The sequence below is a fragment of the Sceloporus undulatus genome, chromosome 9 (assembly GCF_019175285.1).
Source record: "Sceloporus undulatus isolate JIND9_A2432 ecotype Alabama chromosome 9, SceUnd_v1.1, whole genome shotgun sequence".
NCBI lineage: Eukaryota > Metazoa > Chordata > Lepidosauria > Squamata > Phrynosomatidae > Sceloporus > Sceloporus undulatus.
In genome coordinates this window covers 34,533,998-34,561,564 of record NC_056530.1, presented here as the reverse complement: position 1 = coordinate 34,561,564, position 27,567 = coordinate 34,533,998, and the positions used below count along the sequence as shown (strand labels likewise).

The following is a 27,567-nucleotide window of genomic DNA, read 5'->3' as shown; positions in this document are numbered from 1 at the left end:
AAGCCAATTTTATCAAGCTCAGGGAAAACTAGGTAGAATTCCATTGCTAGTGATGCTAAAGATGAAAGATTTCCAGAAAGGATGGGAGTTAATGAAGGAACAGCTAAAAGCACAATCACAAACAATTTCATGGAAGAAGAAAAATGTGAAATATCTCAAAAAGCCAATGTTGGTTGCAGAGTAAACCAAAGAGGAAAATGGGAAAAGAAAAGAAAAAGAGGATGTTTAAAGACTGGATGAAGGATAAATCACTAAGGAAGAATATAAATGTATACTCCAACTTTGTAGGAATAGTGTTAAGTCAAACCTCAAAATGAGCTGAGACTGGGTAGGGAAGAAGGAAGCAATAACAAAAAGGTTTTTCAAGTATGTTTGAAGCAAGACAATGACAAAAGAAATGGTGGGACTTCTGCTCAGCAAGAATGGTAAAACATTCAAGAGTGGGCCCTTGCTTTACGCGAGGGATCCATTATGGACCCCCCCCCCCCCCCCCCCCCCCCCAAAGCAAAAAAATGTGTATGCTTGAGCCCCATTACATCCAATGGGGCTTGTGCTCGCCGCATGGTTGTGCACACATGCTGGGCATTCACCTGTTTCCCAGGCAGCTTCAGCATATGCTGAAAGCTGTGTATACATGAGGTAAAATATCATGTTTGAAAGTCAAGATGGATGTCTTATACTCTGTGTAATATTTGTAGTTAAGTAACAAAGACTGAAGAACCCTTTCCTTGAGAGAAACCTTGTTGTACTGAGATTCATTCCTGTATGTGAGAGGAAGTTTGCTACGCAACTAAGATTCTTCACAGACCACCTTCTGGGCATCTTGTCCGCGTGTATAAACTCTGCTTGTGTTCGCTTCAACAAGGGTTATGAACCCAGCATGCACCTTCCTGACATGCTCAACACCTGCTTTATTTCCTTTAGTTTCAACTGTGCATTTCCATGCGTTTGACAAGATTTTTGGTTTGCAAAGCAATACTGATTAATAGTCAGAAATCACATAAGTAACCTAAATTATTTCAAATCTGCAGCATCAGACAAACTGCATCCCAGAGCATCCTTTTCATCCTGGAGAGAAATGAAAAGTGGGGGTACCACAGGGATCTGCCCTGGGCCCAGTGCTATTCAACATCTTTAAATGCATGTACTGCAGCCACTCACTCACAAACAATAAGGTTATGAGTTCAATACTAGCCAGGGGCTCAAGCTCTACTCAGGCTTGCATCCTTCCCAAGTCACTAAAATGAGTACCCAGATTGTTGAGAGCAATTAGCTTATACTTTGTAAACCGCTTAGGGAATATAGAAATGTACTTGCTATTGCTATCATTTATCTGGATTTGAGCAAAGCGTTTGATAAGATTTCCCTTAATAGTGTGATTAGTAAACTGAGTCAGTATGGAATAGATGGGAACACTGTCAGCTAAATCCATTACTGTTTGGAAAACCATGTTCACAGAATCACCATCAATGGCTCTACTTCACATTGGGAGGGGGTCTCAAGTGAAGTGCACTTCACCAACACTTGAACTTTCTATTAATGATTCAGGTCTAGTGTTTTAAGCTGAATAGAGTGTTTTGGCAATGAAACTAGCTGCTTAGAGAGATGGTGGGGTCTCCTCTTCAAAAAAGGCTGGATAGCTTGGAATGCTCTAGCTGGAGATCCTGAATTGAGCATGGGGTTGGACTCCATGGCCCAGCTTTATGATTCTAACTTTTTGATTTTTAGATGGTTCATTTTTTTGGTTTATTTATACAAGGCTAACCTGACATTATTTCATTTGACATGTATTAGTTTTGAGTAAATTTTTGTTGAAACATGCCAAACTGCTTTTTACTTTGGTGTGGGAACTAGTTCCTATTATTTCAAATTATTTATGGCTCTCATACAAAATTTTCTGTTAAAGAAGTAATGCTAAGCAGTTACAAGTGTATACATAAATATGTATTCATTCCACTTCTATATCAACCAAATGGGTGAATTATCTCAGCCATAGTTCACAATCTGTTAATATCTTTTACCAGCCCTTCACTCTGTTATATAATAGTACTATCCATGCAGTGTAAAGTCTTCAGGAAAGATATGAGGGGGGAAAGGTGATGTTATCAACAGTCAGAGACAGAAGCTCCACACAGCTCTTGCAGTAAGAAGACAGTTAAGGCTTACGGCAGTAAACTAATAAGTAGAAAACATGCAGGGGTAGCTGTGCTGGCCATTTAACAAATCCATACAAAAATCCATCAGTGATACCTTTATTGGCCAACTGAAATGGACAATATACATGTTGCAAGCTTTTGAAAATCCATGGGCTTCTTCATCAGGCAAGATGTTGTAAACCAAACAGGAGAAAAAAAAAACAATTGGAGATGTTAGTCAGATGTCTGCATGTTGTTTCAGTCCTTAGTAAAGGTGGTACAGTGGACCCTTGTTATACGCTGGGGTTTGGTTCCAAGATCCCCCGTGTATAACAAAATCCGTGTATGCTCAAGTCCCATTAAGTATAATGACATAGCAAAATGGTGTCCCTTATAAAAAATGGAAAATCAAGGTAAATTTATACTTTTTGGAACATTTTCAAACTGTGTATGCTTGAATCCGTGTATAAGAAGGGACGACTGTATGTTGGAGAGGATATCTTTGGCAGGCAGGCTCCTCCTCTTTCTGGCCATGTGGCAATGAAGAGATTTTCAAAGTCCAGGAAATTTAAAGTCCATTTGCATCTCAACAGGGAGCCCTCTTTTTGCAGTCCAACATGTCTCCATTCCAGTGAGATCACAGGCCTCTTTCCTCAAGAAGTCTCCATGTTTTTGCATCAGGAACATTATGGTGATGTAGAGGTAAAACATGCAAATTCAGTCCAAATTTAAGAAGAAGAAAATTGTTTTACCTTGGTTAGAGGTCCCAGTCCACAGGCAACTCTTCATAGTTCCCCTGTTGCAGCTACAATGCGGCATCTCACAATACAGAAAACATGCAGGGGTAGCATGTGGGGATAATTAATAGAGTAAGATTCTCTTTAATATCAGAAGTGTAAAGGGGAAAAGACTTAACAACAGACTCTCAACCAGCAGGCAAAGCAAATGTGTTGCTTCTCTCCTGGACCTGAGTACCCCATCCAGTGAGGCCTCCTTCATTTAGGTTGCCCTGAGTGTTGTTGGCCTTAGCATCTTTGTCTCACATCAAGTGAAGATTTATTTCCAGTGATATCTTCAGGCCTTTCCCAGCACAGATTGTGACTCAAGACAGAACTGACCTTGATGGCCAGTTCACTAGGGCCACTCCAGCCCTTGGCTTTGGAATAGAGAGTAAATGAGGTAGGCCACAAAGACCAAGTTTGGTGAATGGCATAGTGAACAAGGCTAGAGTTTCTAAGAGTGGTGGCACACCTTGAGGTAGGTTTGGCCTCTCAAAGCATGGTGGCCTTTATTCAGTCTTTTCCCTAAAGCCAAGATGCTGAACCATGGCCTGCTTCCTCACTCGCGCCTCCACAGATAAGTCTGAATAGAGTTGGCAGGGATTTCACTCACGATAAGGCCAGCTTCATCAGAAATTCCAAAGGAGACATTCACGCCAGACCTAAGGGGGAAGGTGACAAAAAGGGACAAAACGCTATTACAAACCCTTCTCACTACAGATACATATATGTATGTATGTACACACCCTCATCCCAAACCATCCCATCCCATCCCACCAACAGCTTCCTTTTCACTTCCACTCTAAGAGAAGTTTTCTAGAAATTAGATAAAGGTCCAACCAAATGAGATGATACATTTCAAAATAAGAGATACAGAAGCCAGTGTTGTGGTTATATGCATCCAGCAAAAATATATATTAATATTTATAAATAACCAGCCAGTGTGTTGAATTGGGACTTGGGAGATATCCACTTTCCAGTCCCTCCTCCGCTATCTTACCAAGTGGCTTTGCTACAGTCATTCCATCAGCCTGATCCACCTCACAAGGTTGGGGTGAGGATAAGATAGAACAGGAAAGGAACCTATGTAAGTGCTATTCTACTAATGCCTGGTGTACTTTTAACAGGAATAGTCAAGCAAATTTCTTAGGATTTACCTTAGGGATGCATCTGGTCAGTAACAGAATTAAAAAACTTTCTCTTGAACTTGTTCTGTCAAACCACATCAATTTTCAAATACTGTATATAATCGTAGAATTCAAAGATGTAGTCATGTTAGTCTATAGAATCAGTATGTAGAGAGATTTTGTAGCACCTTTGATATTAACTGAAAGACATTGGCAGCATGAGCTTTCGTAGACTTCAGTCTACTTCCACAGATACTTTTGGTGGATATATATCCCTGTATAAGTTAGCTTCATGAATATGCTGAGGGCAGGTTTTGGAGCCAAAATTATGGATTTTGCTATGATCCATGGATATGTCAAGGATAAAACATAGGGGCACATTAAAAAAAAAACAAATCTTTCAACTTTAAAAAATGCATATACTTAGAAAGAGCTAAAGACAAAGGAAGGAATGTCTATGTCTATAGAAAGACAGACAGGAAAAGGAATGTAAATGAGGAAAAGGAACAATAATAATAAATAATAAATATAAATATTTATTTATACCCTGCTCTTCAGCCAAAAGGCTATTAAAGTGGCTTACAAATTGTTAATTAGACATTTCCCTGCCCTCAGGCTTACAATCTAAAGATGCAAGACACAAGGGAGAAAGGAATGGCAGTGGGGAAGGAGAGAAGTCCAGCAAATGGTCTGTCCCTCTGATGCCTGGACCATGGATGAGCTTGGAAAAAAAGAGAAGGCAGGGAGAAGAACAATGAAAACAACCAGCTTCTATTAGGGAGCCAGTGTGAAGCCAAGGGGCAGAGATGAGAAGCTTCTCTTGGCATGAGAAGCATGTTTAATGGAAGCATGGAAGCAGCATTCACTCCATTATCCCTCCCTTTCCCAAAATGGAGAAAGAAAGGCAGCTCTTTCCTTTTGCACACCTACTTTTTCGGCCTGTGTGGCATTCAGCGGCAACATGGGGGAGATTGAAAAGAAACTGTGGTGGCCATTTTTAATAGAAGTATACACAATATATGACCAAAATGGGGGGAAATGATGGAAACAATACATAGAAGAGCTATATAAAAACGATTAAAAGATGAATGACTCATGGGAAGAAGAAACTTACAAAGATGAAAATCAATTTAGGAAAGGAAAGTGAAAGCTGCACACAACAGAAGTAGATAGTTGGAGGAAGGTCACACACAGAAGTAGGGAAACCAGGGAACATTCTGTGAGCTTGCAGCTACATAATAGATTTCATTCTCTCTCTACTATCAAGGATGATGAGGAACAGCAGCAGGGACAGACTTCAGGGACTGAACAGGGAACCCTGGGAGTACCACCAAAGGGAACAGCTGCTGCTAAGCCTTGGAGGAGGCATGTGGTGGTCGTAGGGGACTCTTTGCTGAGAGGCACTGAACCAGTGGTTTGTGGGCCTGACAAGATGTCTCGGGAGGTGTGCTGTTTCCCTGGGGCAAAGATCCGTGATGTGACAGAGAGGCTGACAAGACTTGTCAAGCCTAGTGACCATTACCCCTTTCTTTTGGTTTATGTGGGAACCAATGATACTGCAAGGCACAGCCTTCAGAATATCATAAGGGATTATGAGGCTTTGGGTAGGAAGTTGAAAGGGAAGGATGTACAAGTTGTCATCTCATCTCTTCTCCCAGTCGAAGGGCATGGTCCAGGAAGGGAGAGGAAAACAGCAGAGGTGAATAACTGGCTCCGCAGATGGTGCTACCAAGAACGATTTGGATTTTTGGATCATGGTCTGAGGTTCCATGAGGAGGGACTTCTGGCAAGGGATGGGTTGCATCTCACGCCAGTTGGCAAAAACGTTTTTGCCAGTAGTCTCAAAACTTTGAACAGGAGGGCTTTAAACTGAGTTATGTGGGGGAGGGAGACAGTATTCTGGAAGGCAAAAGGGCTGGAGAAAAATAGTCAGAGGGAACAAGGCAAACAGTGCAAGGACCCAAAAGTGGGAGGCAAAAGAACTTGCACAGGCAGCAAGTAAAGGAAACACATGGTCTTGAAAACAAGCTTGTAGAATGTGGGCTAGACAAGGCAACTGTTACATGGGTTTGTAATTGGTTGACTGGCCGAACCCAAAGGGTGCTCAACAATGGTTCCTTTTCATCCTGGAGGGAAGTGACCATCGGGGTCCACAGGGCTCTGTCCTGGGCCCAGTGCTAGTCAACATCTTTATCAATGACTTGGAGAACAAAGTTGGGGGCATAGTTATCAAATTTGCAGATGACACCAAATTAGGAGGAGAAGCTAATACCCCAGAGGACAGGATCAAGATTCAAAATGACCTGAACAGACTAGAAACTGGGCCAAAGCTAACAAAATGAAATTCAACACGGAGAAATGTAAGGTACTGCACTTAGGGTGGGAAAATGAAATGCACAGATATAGGATGGGGGACACCTGGCTGAATGAAACTACGTGTGAAAGGGATCTAGGAGTCCAAGTAGATTCTAGGCTGCATCAAGAGAAGTACAGTGTCTAGATCAAGGGAAGTAATAGTCCCACTCTATTCTGCTCTGGTCAGGCCCCACCTGGAATATTGTGTCGTTCTGGGCACCACAATTCAAAAAGGACATTGAGAAACTGGAGCGTGTCCAAGAGCTCAGCGTCTGCCAGGTGCCTTATATCTAGCTCCCTTATCACAGCTGCTGATTGTCTAATGAGCGTTTCTCAGCAAGCCTCTTGGAATGCCGAAGCCACACCCTTTTTGATCTCCTCTGGCTAAAGGTAGGAACCTCAATGCTCTGCTGCTCTATGTCTCCCAAGTCTGACACTTCTACTGAGGCAAGGCTGGGCTGCTGAGCCCCAGGCTCCACTGGAGGAGATCCCACAGAGTTAGGGTCTGGCTGAGCCAAATCCACTGGGGTTGGGAGAGCAGAGCTGGGACCTGGCAAGGCAGAACTGGGGCCTGGCACAGCCTCAGGTTCCTCCTGCACTTGAGGAGCCAAGTCCTCTTTGTTGTCCTCTGAGTTCTCCTCGTGGCTGGCCATGACAGATACCCTCCCTCATTTCACTGTGAACCTATGTGCCTGACACTCACCGGTTAAGAACAACCACTACAGCAGATCCATCAGGGCGAAGTACAGCCACATGCTCCAAGTTGGACCCCAGGTATTTCTGGAGGACTCTCAGCCCAACCCGCTGGGAGCCTTCAGGGATGAATTTGCTGTAAAAATAAAGAAAATGAGATTGTTAATAATAATAATAATAATAATAATAGTAGTAATAATGATGTTGTGGAAAAAGTGATACATTTCACAACTGGCAGGCTAACCCTGTCATTTCAGGGTTAAGACCCTTTCAAGACCCTTTTTTTACTACAATGCCCAGCTGGCACAATCATAATGTATGGAATTTGTCGCCATGAGGTGACAGCCAGCTACTTCGATGACTTTAAAATTAGATTAGAAAACCACATTAGAGAACAGTGAATAACCAATGATTATGAGTCATGCTAGCTCAAGGAAATCTCTAAAATCAGAAACAGTATATCTCTGATTACTAAATACTTTAGTGACAAAGAGGTGGAAAGCTGTTGATATTGTATCTCATTTGTGGGCTACCAGGAAGCATCTTGCTGTGGTAACACAGTAAGAATAGAATACGGAAGTAGATTATACAAAACTCCTGATTGCATCCAGTTTTCGGCACCACAATTCAAGAGGGATATAGACAAGCTGGAGTTGTATTCATAGTAGAGGCAACCAACATGGTGAAAGGTTTGGAAACCATGTTTCCAGCGACTAAGAGAGCTGGGTATGTTTAGCCTGGGAAGAGAAGGATGACATGATAGCTATGTTTAAATATTTGAAGGGATGTCATATTGCGAATGGAGCAAGCTTGTTGTGTGCTGCTCCAGAGACTAGGACATAGAGGAATAGATTCAAACTACAAGAAGAGATTCAACCTAAACATTAGGAACAGCTTTTTGACAGTAAGAGATGTTCAACAGCAGAATATACTACATCAGTGTGGTGGAATATCCTCTCTTGGGAGGTTTCTAAAAAGAGTCTGCATGGACATCTGTTGGAAGTGCTTTGTTTTCCTGCACAGCAGGGGGTTGGACTGGATGGCTCTTGGAGTCTCTTCCAGCTCTATAATTCTGTGATTATGTATGGAGTTAACTGCAACCCATCACCTAAAAACCAAAAATACAAACACCTCTTAATCCATCTGTGCATCCATTCATTTTTCTTTAATTGCCTCTCTTTGCTAAATATCACTGTCTCACACCAACATAATATGAGAGCACCACTAATAGGGAAAGGCCTCACCTAAAGTGTCCCATATGATAGAACATGGGCTGCTTGTAGAAGGCATCGTTGGATGTGTCTACAATGATCGGACTATCTACAAAATTCTTCACCCAATTGGGGCCTCCTTCTAAATCAAGGGCTAAATTCCAGTCGATCCAGCCTGTGACGTGGTTGTTAAGGTTCTATAGAGGAGGGAAAGGGAAGGGAAAGTCATGATTAGAGATGAAGCACAAAGGAGAAGGGATGGTAAAATAGCATCCGGGGCTGTTCCCTTCTTTCCTTCCACCCAATCACAGGTCATACCGACAAGATGCTGCGGCTGTACTGGTTGCCCCGATCCCAAGAACCAAGGATCACGTCTCTCTCCCAAAAGTGTGATCCAGCACAGGCTTCAGTGGAAATTAGGAAATAGTCTGGGTAGAGCTGATGGGTGGCTGCCACCGTGTCAGTAATGGGGGCGATGAAATCGAGGTACCAATGCAGGCCAATGCCATGGACATAACGGTAAGCCTTGCTGTCCCCGCTCAGCACCTGGACAGAGGAACAATTGACACATCAAACACATGTTCCCCACAAAGTGGAAGTATTAAGAAACAGGGGAAAGACGAACGACAATAAGAGGGAACCAAGCCTGTGGAATTCCTTTCTGAGGAAAGCTAGGGCCGCAAATTAATTGATTACAAGGATCCTTTCAATGGTCTGTGTGTGCTGTAACTCTGGGGTGAAGTAGATGGCTGATAAAGAGCAGCCTCTGGCCACTCTGGCTACAAGGCTACAATCGGGCTGGTACTTTGGTGACCACAAGGCCTGCTCCCAAAGCGCACTACTGCCCAAAATGCACTGGCCAGATTCAAAGGAGTCAAATCTACTCCTTTTTAATTCGGTCTTTTGGACTGGAGCTCGGCCCCAGTGCAGCTTTGAGCATGTGCGTCATCTGAACGCCAGGCTTCCAAAGCGTCCAGAAGCCGCTTTATTTGGTCCCTGCGTTTCAGGCTTTGTTATGTTCTTAAATGACATCATACTTTAAAAATGTTAATGGTGTTTTAATGTGATGATTTGTTCGATTGCGTTTTAACTGTTTCCTTTCAGGGTTTTAGTTTATCTTGTTTTAGCCTTCTATAAGCCATCTTGCATCCCAAGTGGGAGAAAAGTGGCATATAAATAAATAATTACAATGGGGAACTTAATGCCTTCAAGTTGACATTATTTCTTTTGGGTTACCTTTAGATTACTTATTTATTCTGGCTTTTGTAGTCTAGAAAAATAACTTTTTCAGGCTCCGCTTGAGAGTACTGTATCACTTTCACCTGAACTATTGTGGTGGTGGTGGTGGTTTTGTGCTTACAAGTTAATTCTTACTTATATTGATCTTATCATTTCCAACTTAGCAAGGTTTCTTTAGAGGTTTTACCATTGCCTTCCTCTGAAGGTGAGACAGTGGGACCTGCCTAAAGGCATCCAGTGGGTTTCCAGGGCTGAGTGGGGAGTCGAACCTTGGCCTCCAGGAGTACTAGTCCAACACACAAACCATGACACCACACAGGCTCTCTTTGCATTGTTTAAAGGGAGGTTGGTGTGCTTGACCAGAAAAACCTGGATTCAAAACATGCTGAGGCTCTAAGGTATTAACAAAATTACATTCATTACCAACATGTTAATGAAATTTAGTAAAACGTTGTGTATTTTTGCTACATTTTTGTCATTTACATGTAGATATAATCTGAGGCCCTAAAACACGTCTGAGGAATATGTGGCCTTCCAGATGTCACTGGACTGCAAGAATTATTTACAAAGGTTATCAAGACTGAGAGTTTTGGGGGCCTAGACCCTAGGAGGAGCAGGGGGGGGACTACCTTTTTATTATTAAACTGTGACAAGATTCTGTAAATATGATTTATTTATGTATTATGTGTTCTTTTTTAAAACTACCAATAAAGAATATATATGAGTGTGTGTGTGTGTGTGTGTGTGTGTGTATAAACATTTACGGACCATCACCTCTCTGGCCAGTTTCAAGGCTGAGCTTAAGACGATCTTTTTAAGGGAAGCATTCCAACTCACAACTTGATTGATGGCTGATTAAATACTGTTTTAGTTTATTATTTTAAATTTACTCATTTTAAAAACATTTTTCAATTTTATAATTGTTTATCTTTTAGAATGTTTAACTGTTGTAGGCAGACTTTTATCTTTCTTCTCCTTGTTCACTGTATAAAGTGCTGTGTAAACCTACGGCGCTGTAGAAATTAAAATTTAATAACAACAACAACATGAAAAAGGAAAGCATAAGATTCCATGGAAGCTGGATTCTGCATGCCTATGGAAAGGCAGCACATGCACTCAAACTGTTTCAACCTACAGTACGCACCACCTTGGCCCAGTGGGGCAGATGCACCCGGTTGTCATCCAGGATGATGAGACGGATGTCCTTGTGTGTGCTGTTCACTAGGGCTGGGCCCAGGTCCAGTGCAATAAAGTCCCGCTGCTGCTCAGCAGTGAATCCCAGGCACTGGAAAGGGTAGTTATTGATCAGTCCAGCAGTAGGCTCATTCTCAGCTGTTATGGCCCAGAAGGTCAAATTATGCTTGGCATATTCATCTAGGAATCTAGATGGGGAAAAGGGGGAAAGACTTCAGTTATTTCCAATGACAGAATAAGAAACTAAGGTCTTAAACCTTAAACCCAGATTCTGTGTGGGTACACCGCTTGCTTATTACTTATTTTATAATTAGTCACATCTCTATCTTATCTTTCCTCCAGTGAGTTCAAAGCAGCATATACGACTCTCCTGCCTGTTGTTTTATCCTCTTAATGACCCTATTAAATAGGTCAAGAAATGGAAAATAATTTTGCTGAATACTGCCTTGGAGAACGTAGACTTTTCACACCTCCCAAGATTTGTTGCAAGAAGAAATGCATTTTGCCTCAAAAACACACACATCTGTAGGGCTTATGGGATGTTTCAGAGAAGTAAAATGTGCAAATCCTCCCCCCCCCCCCATATGTGAAAGTCTGAACAGCTAAAATGTGTGCAGCTGAATAATATTTAAGACCTTCGGCCTAAGGTGGGCTACTGTGGCCCTCCAGACAATCAGGTTGTGACAGTCAGCCTGTAACAATGACTTCAAGCACAGTTCAACTTAATATAAGATATCTTTCTGACTAGTTTTCCAGTTAAGAAAATCTTTTAAAAGATTAATTGCTTGCAACAAGTAACATTTGTATTGGAGGCTACACTGACTTCAATACGTGCTCAGAATCCTTCTTCAGTTAAGGACAGCATCATCAAAGACATTGCCAGCATCTCTAAGGCCAATCAGGATACTAATACGTCTAATTGTTCATTCTCAGGAGATGAGGAACAAATTCTCTCAAACTTTTCTATGGCCCAGATTGCAGCAATGAGACCAAGGAAGGTCTGAGACTTCTAGCTAACAAAAACAATCAAAATTTGAACAGATTTATTCCTTTCCAGGTTCTGAGATTTGTCTGGTGACTCTGGATGAGTATAGAGCAGACCATTTATTTATCTTTTTAGTGGTCCTTGGTACCCAGAGAACTTTCTTCCAGAACATTTCAAACAAGCTGATTTGCTGATTTTCTTCCTGCCAGCTTTCTTTACTTTCCAGCTTTCACATCCATATATAGATATTGCAAATGCTATGTTATAAATGATTCTGACTTTGGTATTTTATTATCTATCTTTACACTTGGGATATACCTTCTCTAAATGGAGTTCATGCCCTCCACCTAGGGAGGGCCTTTTCATTCCCCATGCCAGATTCTATCTCAGAAAACCATTTAATCAGATACTTACTAGTGTTCTTTGGTTTGACTATAAGTCAATGATGTCAGGCAGGTGAACTCTCAAAGGGAAGTGAATTTAGAGGTGAGGCTGTAGTGCAGTACTCTTCAAGCCTAGAAAGCCACAGTTCTGGCATTTATACCAGACCTGGCCAAACCAGATTCTATAATTGCCAGGGGCAATATTGCACACCTTTACATTCCTATAAAACTGTCACTCACATACAATCCTGAAAAAAACTGAGCCGTGCCAAATTTGAACATCCTATTTGGGCAAGTAGCCTTTCTGACTTCCCATCTGCCAAAACAGGAAGCTGTGGCCCCATCTTCACCCCCTCAGCATCCCATTTTACCTTACAAAATAGTTGGCCCACGTCTTGTGGTACTGGTCGCCTGCATTCCCCTTGAGGGATCCCTTCCCTTTCCAGTCCTCGTTGGTTTTCATCCAAATCGGAGAAGTCCATGGGCTGGCGAACAAGGAGATGGATTTCTTAGACATGGCCTTGGCACGATGAACAATAGGGATCTATGGGGAGAAGGAACCAGGAGCCAATGAGGATGATCTGGGCCAAAAAGAAGTGGGGCCAAGAAGATCCAAATGCTCTTTTTGACATTATCATGTGTGATTACTGAGGGGAAAATTAGGTATGGTATTCACACAGAGAGAGCTAGCATGGTGTAGTGTTTGGATATTTGGACTTTGGGGGACCATAGTTTAAATTCCTGCTCAGCCACAGAAACTCATATCTCAGTCAAGACACTAAGGCTGAGGCCTTAAAGCAGCAGTTCTCAACCTGTGGGTCGCGACCCGTTTGGGGGTCAAACGACCTTTTCACAGGGGTCTCCTAAGACCACCGGAAAACAAATATTTCCAATAGTCTTAGGAACCGAGACACCACGTCTTTATGGCTGCGGGTCACCAAAACATGAGGAACTGTATCAAAGGGTTGCAGCATTAGGAAGGTTGAGAACCACTGCCTTAGAGGAAGGCAAGGACAACCCATCACCCCCCAAATCTAGCCAAAGAAACCATGCAATAGAACTTTACGGTCAACATTATGTTAATGACTTGAAGGCATACAACAATAATCACAGATGTCACACAAACACAGAACAGAAAAGAATTTTGTTGGATCCAGTTATCTTAATGAAAGAAGCCTTTACCCACTTCCTGAGACTTTTTTGCATAAAGAAAGCACACTTTATCTTAAGAACTCACACATCTGCAGATCTGACAGAGTGTTTCAGAGAAACAAACTGTGCACCAAACAGGCGTTTTTAAAAACTGCATACCACTAAAATGTGTCTTATTTGTGGGAAAATATACACACAAAAATAATTTCGGGAACTGGTGGATGTGTGTATGCTAGATAAATGTGTAAAAATATGCATACAGATGTTTGTGCAAGAAGAAAACAACAGAATCAGCAATAGCAATTGCATTTCTATATGCTTATCAGTACACTTAAGCATTCCCTAAGCGGTTTATAATATGTAAGCTAATTGCCGCCAACAAGCTGGATATTCATTTTAGCGACCTCAGAGGGGAAAAAGCCAGAGAGAGAGAGAGATGGTAGTTATACAAGCTCAGAAAGGTACAGGTTGACTGTTTTGGTGGTGCAGAGGAGGCAGACTATGACGAGAAAAAATGGAATGAGGTGTCTTTGGAAAAGACTTGAATGGCTGGCAACAGAAGACAGGGCAGAAGGAGTAGGATCCTGAGAAAGAGAATGGCTGGCTAGCTAGCAAAAGCTCCCTACATCAGCATTCCATATTGCAACATCTCCCTTCTAAGCTTCCCGCTACTTTTCTGTGGGTATCTGCTCTCCCCAGTTCTGAAGGAGGGGATGAGTCAGTTAATACTGTCCATCTAGCGATGTGAACACTCAGGAGAAAAAATGGAAAAATTCAGAAATAATACAGGTCCCCCCCCCCCAGCCCTTTTTCTTTAAGGAGAAAACTAATAGAGAAGAAATGATGTTCTATGTTTTACTAGCAAAGATAGGTTCTGTTTTTATTGGAGATTATTTGCTAACTTGTCATAAATTGGCAGAATCAGAGTTCCTTACAGTTCAGGCCCCTGTCACACCATTTGTAACAAAATATAAAATTTAGAAAAAAATAAATTTGTAATTATTTTCTGAATAAGCTGTACTTCTGATGGTAACATGATAATTTTACCAATTTTTACATTTTATGTTCATAAATAATAAAATTACTTTCAATCTATAATACTGTATTTTTCAGTTTTTCAGAAAACATCCACTCTTTTTTTTTTCTCAGAGCTTCAAAATTTTGGTAATTTTACATCTGAATCCAGGATCCATTTACCTATGATATCAATAAAACACGAAAACCAACAGAGACCTCTGCCCTATGGGGGGAAATCCCTGTCCCTCTTCCCATCACCTCCCTCTGTGTGACACTCACTTTCATTTTGATATCTTCTTCAACCAGGCTGAAGTTCTTCAGCTCAAAGTCATATGGTGAGTCATCATAAGTGTATGGTCTTACTGAGAAGTCACAACTTGCCATGGGCAGGCGCAGTAGATTGTACTCTATCCCTGCAGGTAAGGAGGAAGGATAATGGGGAAAGACGACAGAAATATACAGCGGATTACCATATATTTCTAACTAAAGCAGAAATGGAAATGATGCAGCCCACGGCTCTCCAAGGCCTCCACAACCCAAACAAAATTGATTCAAATCGGAGAATTATACTCCCAGAAGTATCCAGGCAATCTCAACGTTGGCTGTTTAGCAGAGGTATATTGAGAGGTCAGAAATAGCCTTCCCTCCCCCCCAAAAAAGAAAAACTTAGCAGTGATTTTGTCCAGTCTCTTATGGGTTTGAAAAAAAGGCTCAGGACAATCCTATGTTAAGAAAATAAATAGATACTGGAGGTTGGTAATCATAATCAATGCGGGTTCTAATGGGACATAAATCTTACTTGGGCCTGCAACTAATTTGGTAGTGGAGGGGTAAATTCTGTAGTGTGTGTGTTCATCATATCAGTCTCCACATTCACAGGCCCAAGATTGATTCAAAAATATGAGCATGAGGCATGGCCATTTTCATCTTCAATTAGTGCAGATCTTTTACAGCAGTAACAGGTCTTAACTGCTCATAAATATCAAGATATCTCAAAATATTTTGTATTGCAACAGGGACAGCTAACAATATATAAACTCTAATATGTACATACAGCTTACTGAAACATGTCTTTAATATAATATACATGCCCCAACCCATGCTCTCTCACTACTATTTGCTGGAAAGACTGCAGCTAAGCTCAGAGGCAATAGTAGAAAGATGTAATTGTTCTTGCTAATAATAAAAAATAATAATAAAAGTTCTAGCACTTTGGCCTTACAAGTACTGGCTCAGCTACACCTCTGCCAGTCCCCCTTGCACTCACCTTCATCAGAAAAATAGGAACGGAGCAGATTATTCTGGGTATCAGGAGTCAGAGAGAGGATATTCAAGGCAGCCGCATCAGTGACAGAACCACCAAATCCCTTTATCATTTGATACCGCTGAGCTGTCTCCAGAATCAGAACCAGAGCTGACAGGCAAGAGTTCGTAACAGAAGAATGGTTATACCTTCATTTATACCCGTCCCATCTTTAAAAAGCCTTTGCTTACCAGTCAGATGCCAATTTTCATGGAGCCAAGTCATTTACAAAGTGCTTTCATTAATTCTGCATTGTTTTATATTTTACAGCGATAATTTACCTTCCTCCAAAATCTTCTCCTCCCTACTCTATCCTCATAACAACCCTTTGAAGTAGGTGCACCTGAGAGAGTGAAACAGTGAATTTCATAGCTCAGTAGGAGCTAGAATTTGAATTTCCCAATTTTCAGTACAAAACTTCAAAACACCAGTCTTGCTCACTAGTGTGATGCTCTCCATTATTTACTGTATATATTCATGTACAAGTTGACCTCATGTATAAGTCGAAGGAAGGTTTTAGTGCCAAAATCATAGATTTTGATATGACCTGTGGATAAATCAACAGTAAAACTTAGGAGCATTTAACTATAGCCCTATACAGACAGGCCAAAATAAAGCTGCTTTGGGTCACTTTGGAGGTATGCTGTTTACATGATGAATGTATCCTAAGGGTTCGGAAGCTGCACCAAAGCTGTGTACCAGTCCTTAGGATTCGATCATGACTTTGGTGCAGCTTTCGGGCTCTTAGTATGCATGCATTATTTAAACAGCATACCTCCAAAGTGACCCGAAGCAGCTTTATTTTGGCCTGTCTGTATGGGGTCAAAGGATGTAAAGAAGAAAACACCATTTCCGTCTGTCCTTCTCCTTTTCTGGACCTCTCCCGACCACCTAACACCACTTCCCTGGAGAAGGTTTTAACATCGGATTGAGAAGGGAAGGAAGTGGAGTTAAATGGGCAATTTAGTGGGGAGAGAAGGTTTTGACATCGGATTGGGAAGAAAATCACCTCCCCCCCCACCACCACCTGGGCAGCTCTTTTGGAAATCACTGCCGAGGCACAGGGCATGGTGCTTCTTTCAGGACCTTTCCAATTAGTATTACTGTACTGACCTGTATATATGTCGACCCAGGATCTTAGGGTCAATTTCTGGCATACATTTTTCAACTTACAGTTGGGTATATAGGGTAGTATTAAAGAGGTTTGGGCCATCTGTATTTTCAAACTCTCCAATTCCACAAGAAGCAATGGTTGAAAGGAGAAATTCAGAAAGGAGTGTACAGATCCCCTAGATCTTCAGCTTGTTACCAACTGGCTGCATTTAGATGGTATAACTAATCATGGCTTTATTGTGCTGTTTTGCACATTGGGTCCTTAGTACCCTGGTGGCTCCTGCAAAAATGACATAGATGGAATTTCTTTTTTGGACTGTGGGATTGCAGATCCCTTCCCTTCATGGAATGATGGGAGTGAAGAGGATGACTTCCATCTTAAGGATGCATCAGTGGCTTCATTCTTTGAGTGGGTGCAATGCCACTCCCTGATGGAGTTGTAAAGACTGGCAGGAAGTGACCACTTGCATGCTCTTGTGTGCTTTATTGCTGGCAATAAAGGCTTTTAACCAGATGCAGAAGACAGAGTATCCTGCTTCGCTTGTCAGGGATGGGGGAAGGTTGGATCCTCGGCATAGCCCCTCATTGGTTTCTTCACTTGCTGTGTTCACCTCCCCATTCTGGATTAGTGCTTTGCAGCATGCTCCTCTTTGGTAGCAGGTGGAGGGGTCCCATTACGCTGTCTGGTAGCCTGCCTTTTTTGCCTTTTGCTAAGATCTGCATAGGTCTCAGGAGTCCTGAGCCCAGAGGCAGACATGGGCGAGTCCTCCTTCCCCAATATGCTCGGGCTGTCATCTAGTGAGCCCTTTTCTGCCATCTTCTAACACTGCTCTACAGAATAGTCCCTCTGACAAAGAAAATTTGGAAAGGGGAAGAAAGGCTTTTTTGTTTTTGGAAGCAAGGTGAGATAACAGTCAAAGGAATGAAACAGAAGTGATGTGAGTTCACAGTAACAAGAGAAAACGAGAAATATATCTGAGAACCGCTTCTGTGAAACAGAAGTAGGAACTAAACTGAGAGCTAGGAAGGGTTGCTCCTTCTATTAGTGGCTCTCCAAGTCTACTTCCTGCTTTCTGGAGCAATAAGGAGGAACAACCCACATCCAGGTATCTCCCCTCCATCGCTGGAAAAACAAGCCCAGCTCTTATACATTCCTTTCCTCCTTAACACTGGCATGGATTTGAGTAAGTTTCTGGAAGTTTTCAGTTCCAGTTTTGACTGGGTAAATTTTGACTATGGTATGTTTGAAATAAAACAACTTCAAAGTCAGAAAAATAGCCACTGTTAACGTCGAAACTGTTAAGAATCTGGAACAGATAATTCTACTCTCTTCCTCATGTCCATGTCAGAGAAAGGGATGCAGGCCTAGTGGATGAGCCAAATTTATTCCCATAACAACAAACTAAAGTTTATCAAGCCGTCAAAATCCAGGCAACATATTTAAGGTGGCATAGATATGAATAATAGGGATTATACATCCATATTTCTTTATATGAAGTCTCTTTTTTGTTCTAGAACATACAGTAGTTGGTCCTAAATTTCTTGAATTGGATGAGACGATTCAAACCCTCTACAAAACTGAAGGTGATTTGAAGATGGGGGACATTTTTCAAAATTTCAGAGGTAAACCATTAGTGGTGGCATAATGGCAACTGGTGGTGACATGAAGTCATCTCTCTCTCTCTGAGTACCTTCTAATGTCTTTTAGGATGCCATTTCTTCCCCAGAATGACACTGCATCAAGGAAATTTGAGGGCAGAGAAGGAAGAAAATGGAAATAACAGGAAGGAATAACAGGAAGGAATTCCACCACTGGTAACAGGGTTAAAATATGCTTCCAAGGAAGGAAGGAAGGAAGGAAGGAGCTACTGTTCACCATTAGTAAATTTTTCAATTTTTCAAAGAATTCTGCTACCTAAAATTCCAACCAAAATTCCCCACCTCCACCATTTTATCGCATTATTCGTGTGTGCTTTTATATCTCACACACACACACACACACACACAAATAAAATCTCAAAAGTGCTACAAGATCTCTCTACATACTGATTCTACAAACTAACACAGCTGAATCTCTGAATTCTTTTGCTTTTATACTTATAATAGTATTGGATTGGCCTATGATGACAAATAATACATTTATTATTGAAATGTGTTGTATACAAGCAGCAGAAGTGACATTTTTATCAGGATTGCCTTCATCAGATAGGGAGGTGGTGAATTAAGTAACTTCCACACTGCCCCTCCAATTCTAGGATTCTGTTACACCCAAATAAAGAAGCAACAGATACCTGGGGTGAACGTTTTGTCCTGGAACTTCCCTTCACTGCGCTCCAGCCGCTTGCCGGATTTGCTGCTCTCATATTTCACAAAGAAGTTGGCAGGTGGAAGGGAGACGGTGTCCTGTGTATCACAGTAGGTGCGGTTGCAAACACACACAATGGAGTCATGGCCAAAGTATTTCTTGTTGCAGGGTAGACTACCTTTGGGGGGCAGGGAGAGAAAGAATCAGTAGTGATGGAACATATGGAATAAAGGGAAGGCTCATCAACCCACCATCAATCCCTCATAGAAAAGGGGAAGGCCCTTCAGTGAGCATGGCTTCTGCCTCAGGCAGATGTGTTTTAGAATCACACGCAGTGGAAACTCACTAAATGATCTTGGGTAAGTCATGCCCTCTCAGGCTTAGAGGAAGCCAATGGTAAACTTCCTCTGAATCACTCTTGCCAAGTAAACTGCATAATAGATTTGCCTTAGGGTTACTATAAGATTTGACTTGAGGGCACATCACAACAAAAGCAGGCCATGCTAAATAGTTTTGATTAAATTTGGCAGCCAGGAATGGACCAAGATATTAAACCGTTCTATGAACAGTCAGCTTGCGTAGTTCTCATAGCTATTATGATGGGAGATGGATCATGTTTGCAGAATTTCCTGTTTGCCTCTGTGCTATATAAACTTTGGGAGTTCATTTTTCATCAGCCTCAACCTGAGGAGAGACACTCCAGCTCAGAGGTGCTCTTATACAGCCACAGGGAACTGGGGTGTCAGCCATGGAATATAATAACTTGTTTAAATGCCTCTTTCTAGAACTGCTGCAAGAGGATGTTGCATGCTTTCATTGCTGTAGGTCGTCTGCTCCAGCATTCCCCAATAACAAAGCTTCTACTCTATATGATCACCAATGGAAATCAAATGAGCTACCCACAGTAGATGAATGGCTATTAAGAACCTTGGACAATATAGAAATGGATAGGTTATCTAACTGGATAGAAGAGAAATAATTTAAAACATCCAACATGGATTGGGATTTGATAGTCAAATTTGTCAAAATAGATGGTAATAAACAATTAACAAACTACAAATAAACAATAAATTATTACAACACACCACATAATGTAAATCAAAGCCTTGAAATAGTTCAAGCTACAGTAAAACTTTATGTTAGAATGAAGTCACAAAAATCCAAGTGACAATGACAGAGACATCTTTAAAGTATCTTAAAGGTAGACATGGCTGGTGGGCCAGAACTCTGAATGTGTTGGACCAGGACTCTGTAGAGCATTGGGCAAGGACTTTGGAGAACAGCGTTCAAATCACCCCTTGGCCATGGGGTGACCTACTGGTTGACCTTGGGCAAGTCACATTATCTCAGCCTCATAAGATGACGAAAAGCTGAAAAGCTCCAACTCAGGCTCTTCTGGGCGCAGTTAGTCAAGATTAAAATAGAGATGCTGCAGAAGTGAACTTATGAGGATTTTATTTTATTTTAAAAGACAATGTGTTCTCTGTAACCAAGTGTGCATCTCCTCCCATGACTCCTGAGAAGATCAACATTTGTTGACAGTGTCCTCAAGTTACAAAATCCTGATCAACAGGTTCTGGGTGCTCTGCAGAAAGGCTGCAAAAGAGATGTCATCAGCAATTGCTCAAGACTTATAGACTCCACAAAGCCAAAGAAATTATACAGTGGGCTATACATGAGGATCCATTCTGGACCCCCCTGCATAAGGGAAAAAACACGTATGCTCAAGCCCCATTGAAAATAATGGAGCGTGTGCATACAGTGCAGTGCGCATGTCATTGTTTTTCCCATGATGTTGCTTCAGCATAAGTATGGTGTTCCTGCACATGTCGTCCTGCACATGTGATCTGAAACAACAAACGACTCCTGACGCAGCATCTTCCACATGCTGTCAACTCATTCATTTTCCAAAGACCAAGGTGCATTACAGACTGCCTAAAAGTGGTGGTCTGCCGGCGCTGCTGGTTGCTCCGCAAGGGAGCTGCAGCAGCCAAACCGTGCGGCTCCCGCGCAGAGCAATTAAGAAGCCCCAAAACGGCGCTTCTTCCTGCGGCGCGGTTATGATGCCGTGAGGCACCAATGGCGCACTCACGACATCATAAGTGCCGCGCGACGTGCAGACGCACTGCGTCCACTACGTCAATATGGCGGCAGCCGTGTGGAAGTATATGGCGGTATGTAACCCGCCCAAGTCTTTTATATAGCCACAATGCAATGGCCATGGTGGGAGGATTCTAGAAGTTGTAGTCCAATCCCTCCCTGCAAGATCTGCTGAGATGACAAGCATCATGTAAAAAAACTAGGGGGCACAGGCTTAAAAGAATGGTCAAATTTGTAAAAGTTAAAAGGGAATGAAGAGGAAAGATCTCAAAACAGTTCAGTGAAGATGAATAGCATGAGTGGACCTTGAAATCTTCATTTCCATCAGGATGAGAATGGAATAGAGTATTCTGAAAAAAGGTCAGGATCCTCAACTGGAGCACCCCATGCTGCAACACTGCTGAAGGATGGGGATAGAAAGTATGAGCAAGCAGAGGTAGACAAATACTACTTGGTTGGCCAACACTTCTGGGCAGCATTTGAATTGGTGCAAGTTTGTTCCCCCCTCCCATGGTTGCTTTTTTTTTTTTTCAAAAATATGTATATTATTATTTTTTATTAAAGCAATTACACCCTGCGCCTTAACACAAAAAAAAAATGCTCCCAGAGCAATTTACAAATTGTTAATTTGACAATTCACTGCCTTCAGGCTTACAATGTTAAAAGACATGCAACACAAGGAAAAAGAGATGGCAGTGGGGGAGCAGAACAAGACCAGCAAATGCTGCTGCTGTTCTCTCCATCAAAGGTCAGAGAAATGGTTGCTGGCCTGGAGGGAGGGTCTCCCATATATAAAATCATTCTCTCATATAACTCTATCTCCATCTTAAAATTAGATGAAACTCATTCTTCATTAAAAGCCCTATAATTCATCATAAAAATGAACCTTAAATGCACCTAAATTAAGTTTAGCAACTATAGTGACAACTGAACTAAACTATGTGATCATTCACACTACAGAATCATATACACTTAGGGATGCCATGTCCCGGTGGCCCCCGGGACAAATCTGCTTTTGGGGGCCCCCTCCCGGTCCCAGTCCGGTTTGGCCCCCAGCCCCCGGTTCGGGGCCCGCACGGCACCAACCCACCTTCCCCCGCCTCCCCGCGTGGCCGCGCCACCCACCTCCTCCTCTGTTCCAGGCTGCGCGGCCGCATGGCCTGGAACGGAGGAGGAGGTGGGTGTTGCGGCCGCACGTGGAGGTGGGGGAGGGTGGCAGGGAAGGGGCGCGGGCGCACGCAGGAGGCGCACCTCCTTCTCCTCCTCCTCCTCCTCCTCCTCCTCCTCTTCCTCCTTTGTTCCAGGCTGTGTGGCCGCGTGGAGGAGGCGAAGGAGGAGGTGGTGCGCCCCCTGCAAGCGCCCGCACCTCCCTCCCTGCCTTGCACGCGCCCCCTCCTCCTCCTCCTCCTCCTCCGTTCCTTCCAGGCCAACCAGCAAATGAAGGAGGGGGAGAAGGAGGAGGAGGAAAAGGAGGGGGGGAGGAGGAGTAAGAAGAAGGAGAAGGAGGAGGTGGTGAGTGAGTGGCCAGAGGCCTCAAGGTGGCTTTTTTTTGGTCTTTTAATGCTAACAGTCCTCCCTTATTTTGACAATGATAGTGTGGTGATGATGATGATGATGATGATGATGATGATGATGATATGAATGATGGTATGAGTCAGCTTCAGAGACATGCAGGCACTAGTCATCAAGCCGAGAGAGTAATCACTTTCCAAAGTGCATTTCTCTGTGTGTGTTTTTGGTTCTTTAACTGATACTGAGATCAGCAAGCCTCTGAGGCACGGCCAATGTAAGTTGCTCTCATTTTTACAAACTCATGCGCAGTGAAGAAAAACCAAAGTCCCTTGACCAATACACCACTTATTGAGAAGTACAGTTGAATCCGAGGGCAAAATCCACCCTGTCTTGTTAAACCACCTTGACATTTCAGTATGCATAGCATGTTTCAGTTGAAACCCAAAGAGTTTGGTTATCGAATAAGCCTCTGAAATAGCAAGGGGGCCATGTTAAAATAAAGCCTGTTCCATATGCCCAAATGTGCTGTTTGGAATGGGGGGGGGAGGGGAGGTTTGGCCAAAAAGGGACAATGTACACTTTCTGTCTCTGTCTACGAAATGCCCAAATGTTCCTCCTTTTGATCACCCTAAGAAATATGCATTTATAGTAACATTTTTTTAAAACAGTCAATTTTTTCTGTGTGTCCTCCATTTTTTAAAAAATGGCCCTACATTTGAATTTTGGTCCTATTTTGGTCCCAGGTTTGGAGTCCACTTAGGCAACCCTATATACACTGCCAACTATCCTGACTGGCAGGACATCACAATTAAAATCCCTGTTGTTCCACTTTTCAGATGCTTTTAAAACATCCCAGTTTCCTCTTTCTTTTCCTCCAACATTCCCTCTTTGTTCTAAGCTTTCTTCATTTGCTGCAAACTGAGTTAAAAATAAAAGTGGTTTGCACTCATTAACTCAGGAGAGGACATAGGAAAGAAAGGATTGGAATCCTATCCTTCCCAGCAGGCTAATGTCAAAAGCAACTGCTATAGCATTTCATTATTTGTATGTTCTCCCTCATTCATAACCTTTGCCATATTGACCACACACTGGGTGCTTGACTCCAATTTTTATCTGTGAAGTGTTGGACAGTATGCAATCACAGCACTATACACGTGTGCCTCGGTTACGAAAATATTCGTTCCGCTGGCGCTTTCGTAACCCGAAAAGCCTTCGTAATCCGAATTGCCATAGCGCTAATGGGAAAAGCCCGCGATTCCTTGCAAAAAAGCCGAAAAAACACAAGTTTTTCGTAACCCGAAAAACATTCGTAACCCGGAACAATAATTCCCCTAGGGATTTTTTCGTATCCCAAATTTCGTAACCTTGGGTATTTCGTATCCCGAGGTACCACTGTATTTCAATTTTAAACTGCCATGGCAACAACCTATGGCATCCTAGGATATGCAATTCGGGGAAGGATTCTGGAATGACTGGAGGAATCCCAAATAAGGTCCCTGGGGTCGCCTGTGGATATCAGGGACCACACCTGGGCTACCTCCAATACAGAGACAGAGGTATGTGGATGCAGACACAGATGTGTGTGCATGCATATCTCACTAGGTATATAACTTGACCTAAGACAGACGTACACCTCACAATCCTCCAACTCCAAGCAGTATCTCCAAGCCTCTCATTCCTTTTGTCCGGAATAGATTTCCTTTCCTTCTTCTGTGGCTTACGTCTGACCCATTGGAATCTTCCCCATCCAACACAGCAGGAATTACCTAATACATCACAGTTCTAAAGTATGCAGTATTTGCTAATTGCTTCCTAAATGCTTGTGTCAGCAGTAGGAAATAGCAACAGCAAGTCATTTCCATACTGCTTATCAGTGCACTTAAGCACTCCTTAAGAGTGTACCTAAAAGTGTAAGCTAATTGCCCCCCAAATCATTTTAACAACCTTGGCAAGATGCAAACTTGAGGTCGAGCTTGAGCCCTTTTGCTATTATTGAACTCGCAACCTTATGGTTTGTGAGTGGCTGCGCTGCAGTACAGGCATTTTAACCACTGAGCCACCAGGGCATGAAATGAAAATATAGACTTACATCAACGAACTTTGCTGCTATTTATTCCCATGGAAAATTTACTACAATAAGATGCATAAATAGATGCACTGGTCCTTCAAACCTTTTTGAGCTACCGACCCTTTCCTCTTGGGTGACAACCCTAGCATTTCCTTCTCAATATTAGTTCTGCTGTTTGGTGCAGCAGCCAGCTGGCCATGCCGGGAGTCTAACACTGCCACTTGCTGGCCGCATGGTGCCTCAGCAGGCCAGCTGGATCCCAAGCCTAGAGTGAGGCCACTCCCAGGGACTGGTGCTTCGTGTTGGGGTGGGCTTCTGACTGGAGGTGCAGGGCTTCCACCCAGAAGGGGCCATGCACCGCCCCCAACCTTGTCTTATACCTCGGTTTTGTCCCTGGGAGAACCGGCCACACAGCAAGGAGCAGGGTTGTTGCACAAGCCACCTGTCCCCTTCCTGTAGCCACCGTGTGCAATACGACTTCGCATGCCATAGGAGGCATGCATGCCATGTGTTCGTCAACAGGGGCCTATGGTATAATGGCATTAGCTCTTCCTTATCATTAACTCCCATCAACAGCTTTTTCTTCTTTTTTATTGTTTTTTATCTTTTTCACATGTACAATATTATATACAAATTAACATCACCAATTCATTTCTTTATAACTGTACATACATTCCTCTCCCGATGAACTCGTCTAACTTCTATCCCTTTTCTTTCCCAACTCCTTCTCCCTTTCGCTTACACAAATAACAAAATATTACCATTATCCATTTGTGTTTTCCTCATATGTTCTTACATTTTTTCCCACCTAAGTATCCAAATCATTGTTAAGGGTTGCCATTCCCTTTCCCATAGTCTGTCCATCAACAGCTTTTTCACAGATACACAGGCACAGGGACAGGCACAAATATATGTGACAGGACAAGCTTTAGGGTTCTATAGAGTGTATAAGTCCCTCATCTCAGGTCCACGTTCTGTTCAGATTCTTTGGCATGTGAGATAAAATACATTTCCTTTAAAGAAGATAGATTCACAAGCACAGCTTTCTGATTTTTTGCCGAATTACTGGGAAAGCAATTCTGCTTCAGAGTAGCCTGTTCCGCATGTGTCATCATAACTTACCAAAATGGCAACCAGTCACACACAAAGGGAAGTATCAGCGAGAATGGAGAACCATCACGTTTGAAGAAATACAAAAGGAGAAAAAACAAAGCAAAACTAGGGAAAATTGAATGAGTAACTGTGGTCAAAAACACACTGTAGCAATAATCCATTTTGAGACTGATTTAATTGCTCTGGCTCAATGCTGGGGAATTCTGGGAACTGTGGTTTTGTGAGATATTTAGCATTCTCTGTGTTCAGAGAGAGCCTGGTGCCACAATAAACTACAATTACCAGGATTCCCTAGCACTGAGCCAGAGCAATAAAGCAGTGTGTCTTGGACCTATGTTCAGCAGAATGCTTACTACTGGGGATGGAATGCCCGGGAAAGGGGTGACATGGTCTGGCTCTCTGGAACTCTAAACAGAAGCACTAGAACATACATTCACATGTATTACTTACATGACCAAAGCCCCCAAAAAGGACATAAAAACGGGGGTGGGGAGGAAGAGGAGGGAAGCAGAAAGCAGCAAATGCAGGCACCCAAACCTAACGGTTACATCAGGGTTTCTTGACCAGGTTCCCTAGAATCCTAGGGTTCCACAAGAGATCACTAGGATAAGGTGAGAGACTGTGGATGAAAAAAAATATCAGTTCTTTTAGTGGTGTATGACTTTTAATGCAGGGATCCTGAGACCTAAAATTTTCAAGGGTTCTTCCAGGGTATAATGTTGAAAAAGGCTTTTACTTCACCTCTACTTTTAAGAATCAACTGAGAATGGAATCAGTTTAGGAATTCTTGGGAACCAAAGAGAGCTGGCCTCTGAGCAGGGGCATCCTAGGGGGTGCAGATTGCACCAGGAGACACCCTGAGGGGTGAAACACCCAGGGGCATGATCATTCATCTGCCCATCCCAAGGTTGCACCAAACCACTACCATCAGAGCAAGGCAGAGGCAGTCTGGCTGGCAGGGAGTCAGTTGGGGTGCCAGATAGCCTGTAACACAAACCCGGGTGATGCCACTGGGACTAATGGATTGGCCTTCCTTTACTGGTGTCAAATGAAATCTGGGACTCTCTGAACTGGAAATGTTTATTTTGCCACTACAATTCCCAGAATGCACATGCCATGCTGATCGGGATGATTCTGGGAAATATGCCACCCAAGTAATTTTTCCAAAACTCGGGATATTCTGCATGCAACATGTGTTCTGCCACCTGTGCCAGCCAAAACATCACACACACCAACATTCAAAGGTGTTCATCCTACTCACTCATCACTCACATCAACTGCGCTGCCTGCAACAGGAATAATAAACACCAAAGATCGGCTTGCTTGAGCTCCATGGTCACAGCAGCGTCCAGGTACACCCAGTGCAGACCTTAAAGACCACTGAGGAGAGAGATTCAGGCCTCACAACCGGCAATTCGTACTGTAGAAAGCAAAAAATGATTGTATCAAGGACTTCCTCTCTTTTGTCCAAGTTATTACCAAAACATGAGTATGAAGGAGAATGGTAGAACCAGATTCAAAAATATTCTTTCAAGTAGGGCTACTGGAAACCTCATTTGTCCTGGCCATGTTGCTGTGGCTTTTAAGCTGTTTCCCCTTATGTCTATTGTCAAGAGATGAGAACAGCTCAGAAAGCTAGCTTCCCTTGATAATTCATGCAGGAGAAAGAACACTCCACTCCTAAAAGCCAACTCTCAAAGGACTGCAGAGTTACTCAGAGGGCTGGATATACATCTAGTCCCTGATGCCGATTCACTGCCACTGTGTTACCCTTGAATCTATG

General features: G+C 42.7%; 1 protein-coding gene across 2 annotated transcripts; it reads right to left on the bottom strand.

Moving 5' to 3' along the window:
- Nucleotides 1-2,506: 2,506 nt before the first annotated feature.
- LOC121916116 (lysosomal acid glucosylceramidase-like) lies at nt 2,507-19,110 on the bottom strand. 2 transcript variants are annotated; one of them, XM_042440917.1, is made up of 8 exons: nt 18,978-19,110; nt 15,538-15,684; nt 14,550-14,683; nt 12,473-12,645; nt 10,684-10,921; nt 8,619-8,846; nt 8,334-8,497; nt 7,890-8,197 (listed from the first exon to the last, which is right to left on the bottom strand). In XM_042440917.1, exons 2-8 carry the CDS (start codon nt 15,644-15,646, stop codon nt 8,194-8,196), a joined length of 1,050 nt encoding a protein of 349 aa, XP_042296851.1. In that variant the 5' UTR covers nt 15,647-15,684; nt 18,978-19,110; the 3' UTR covers nt 7,890-8,193. The 2 variants fall into 2 exon arrangements, with proteins under 2 accessions (XP_042296852.1, XP_042296851.1); XM_042440918.1 differs by lacking the exons at nt 7,890-8,197; nt 15,538-15,684; nt 18,978-19,110 and adding exons at nt 2,507-3,576; nt 7,100-7,225 and having other exon boundaries at nt 12,473-12,586; nt 14,550-14,684.
- Nucleotides 19,111-27,567: the final 8,457 nt, after the last annotated feature.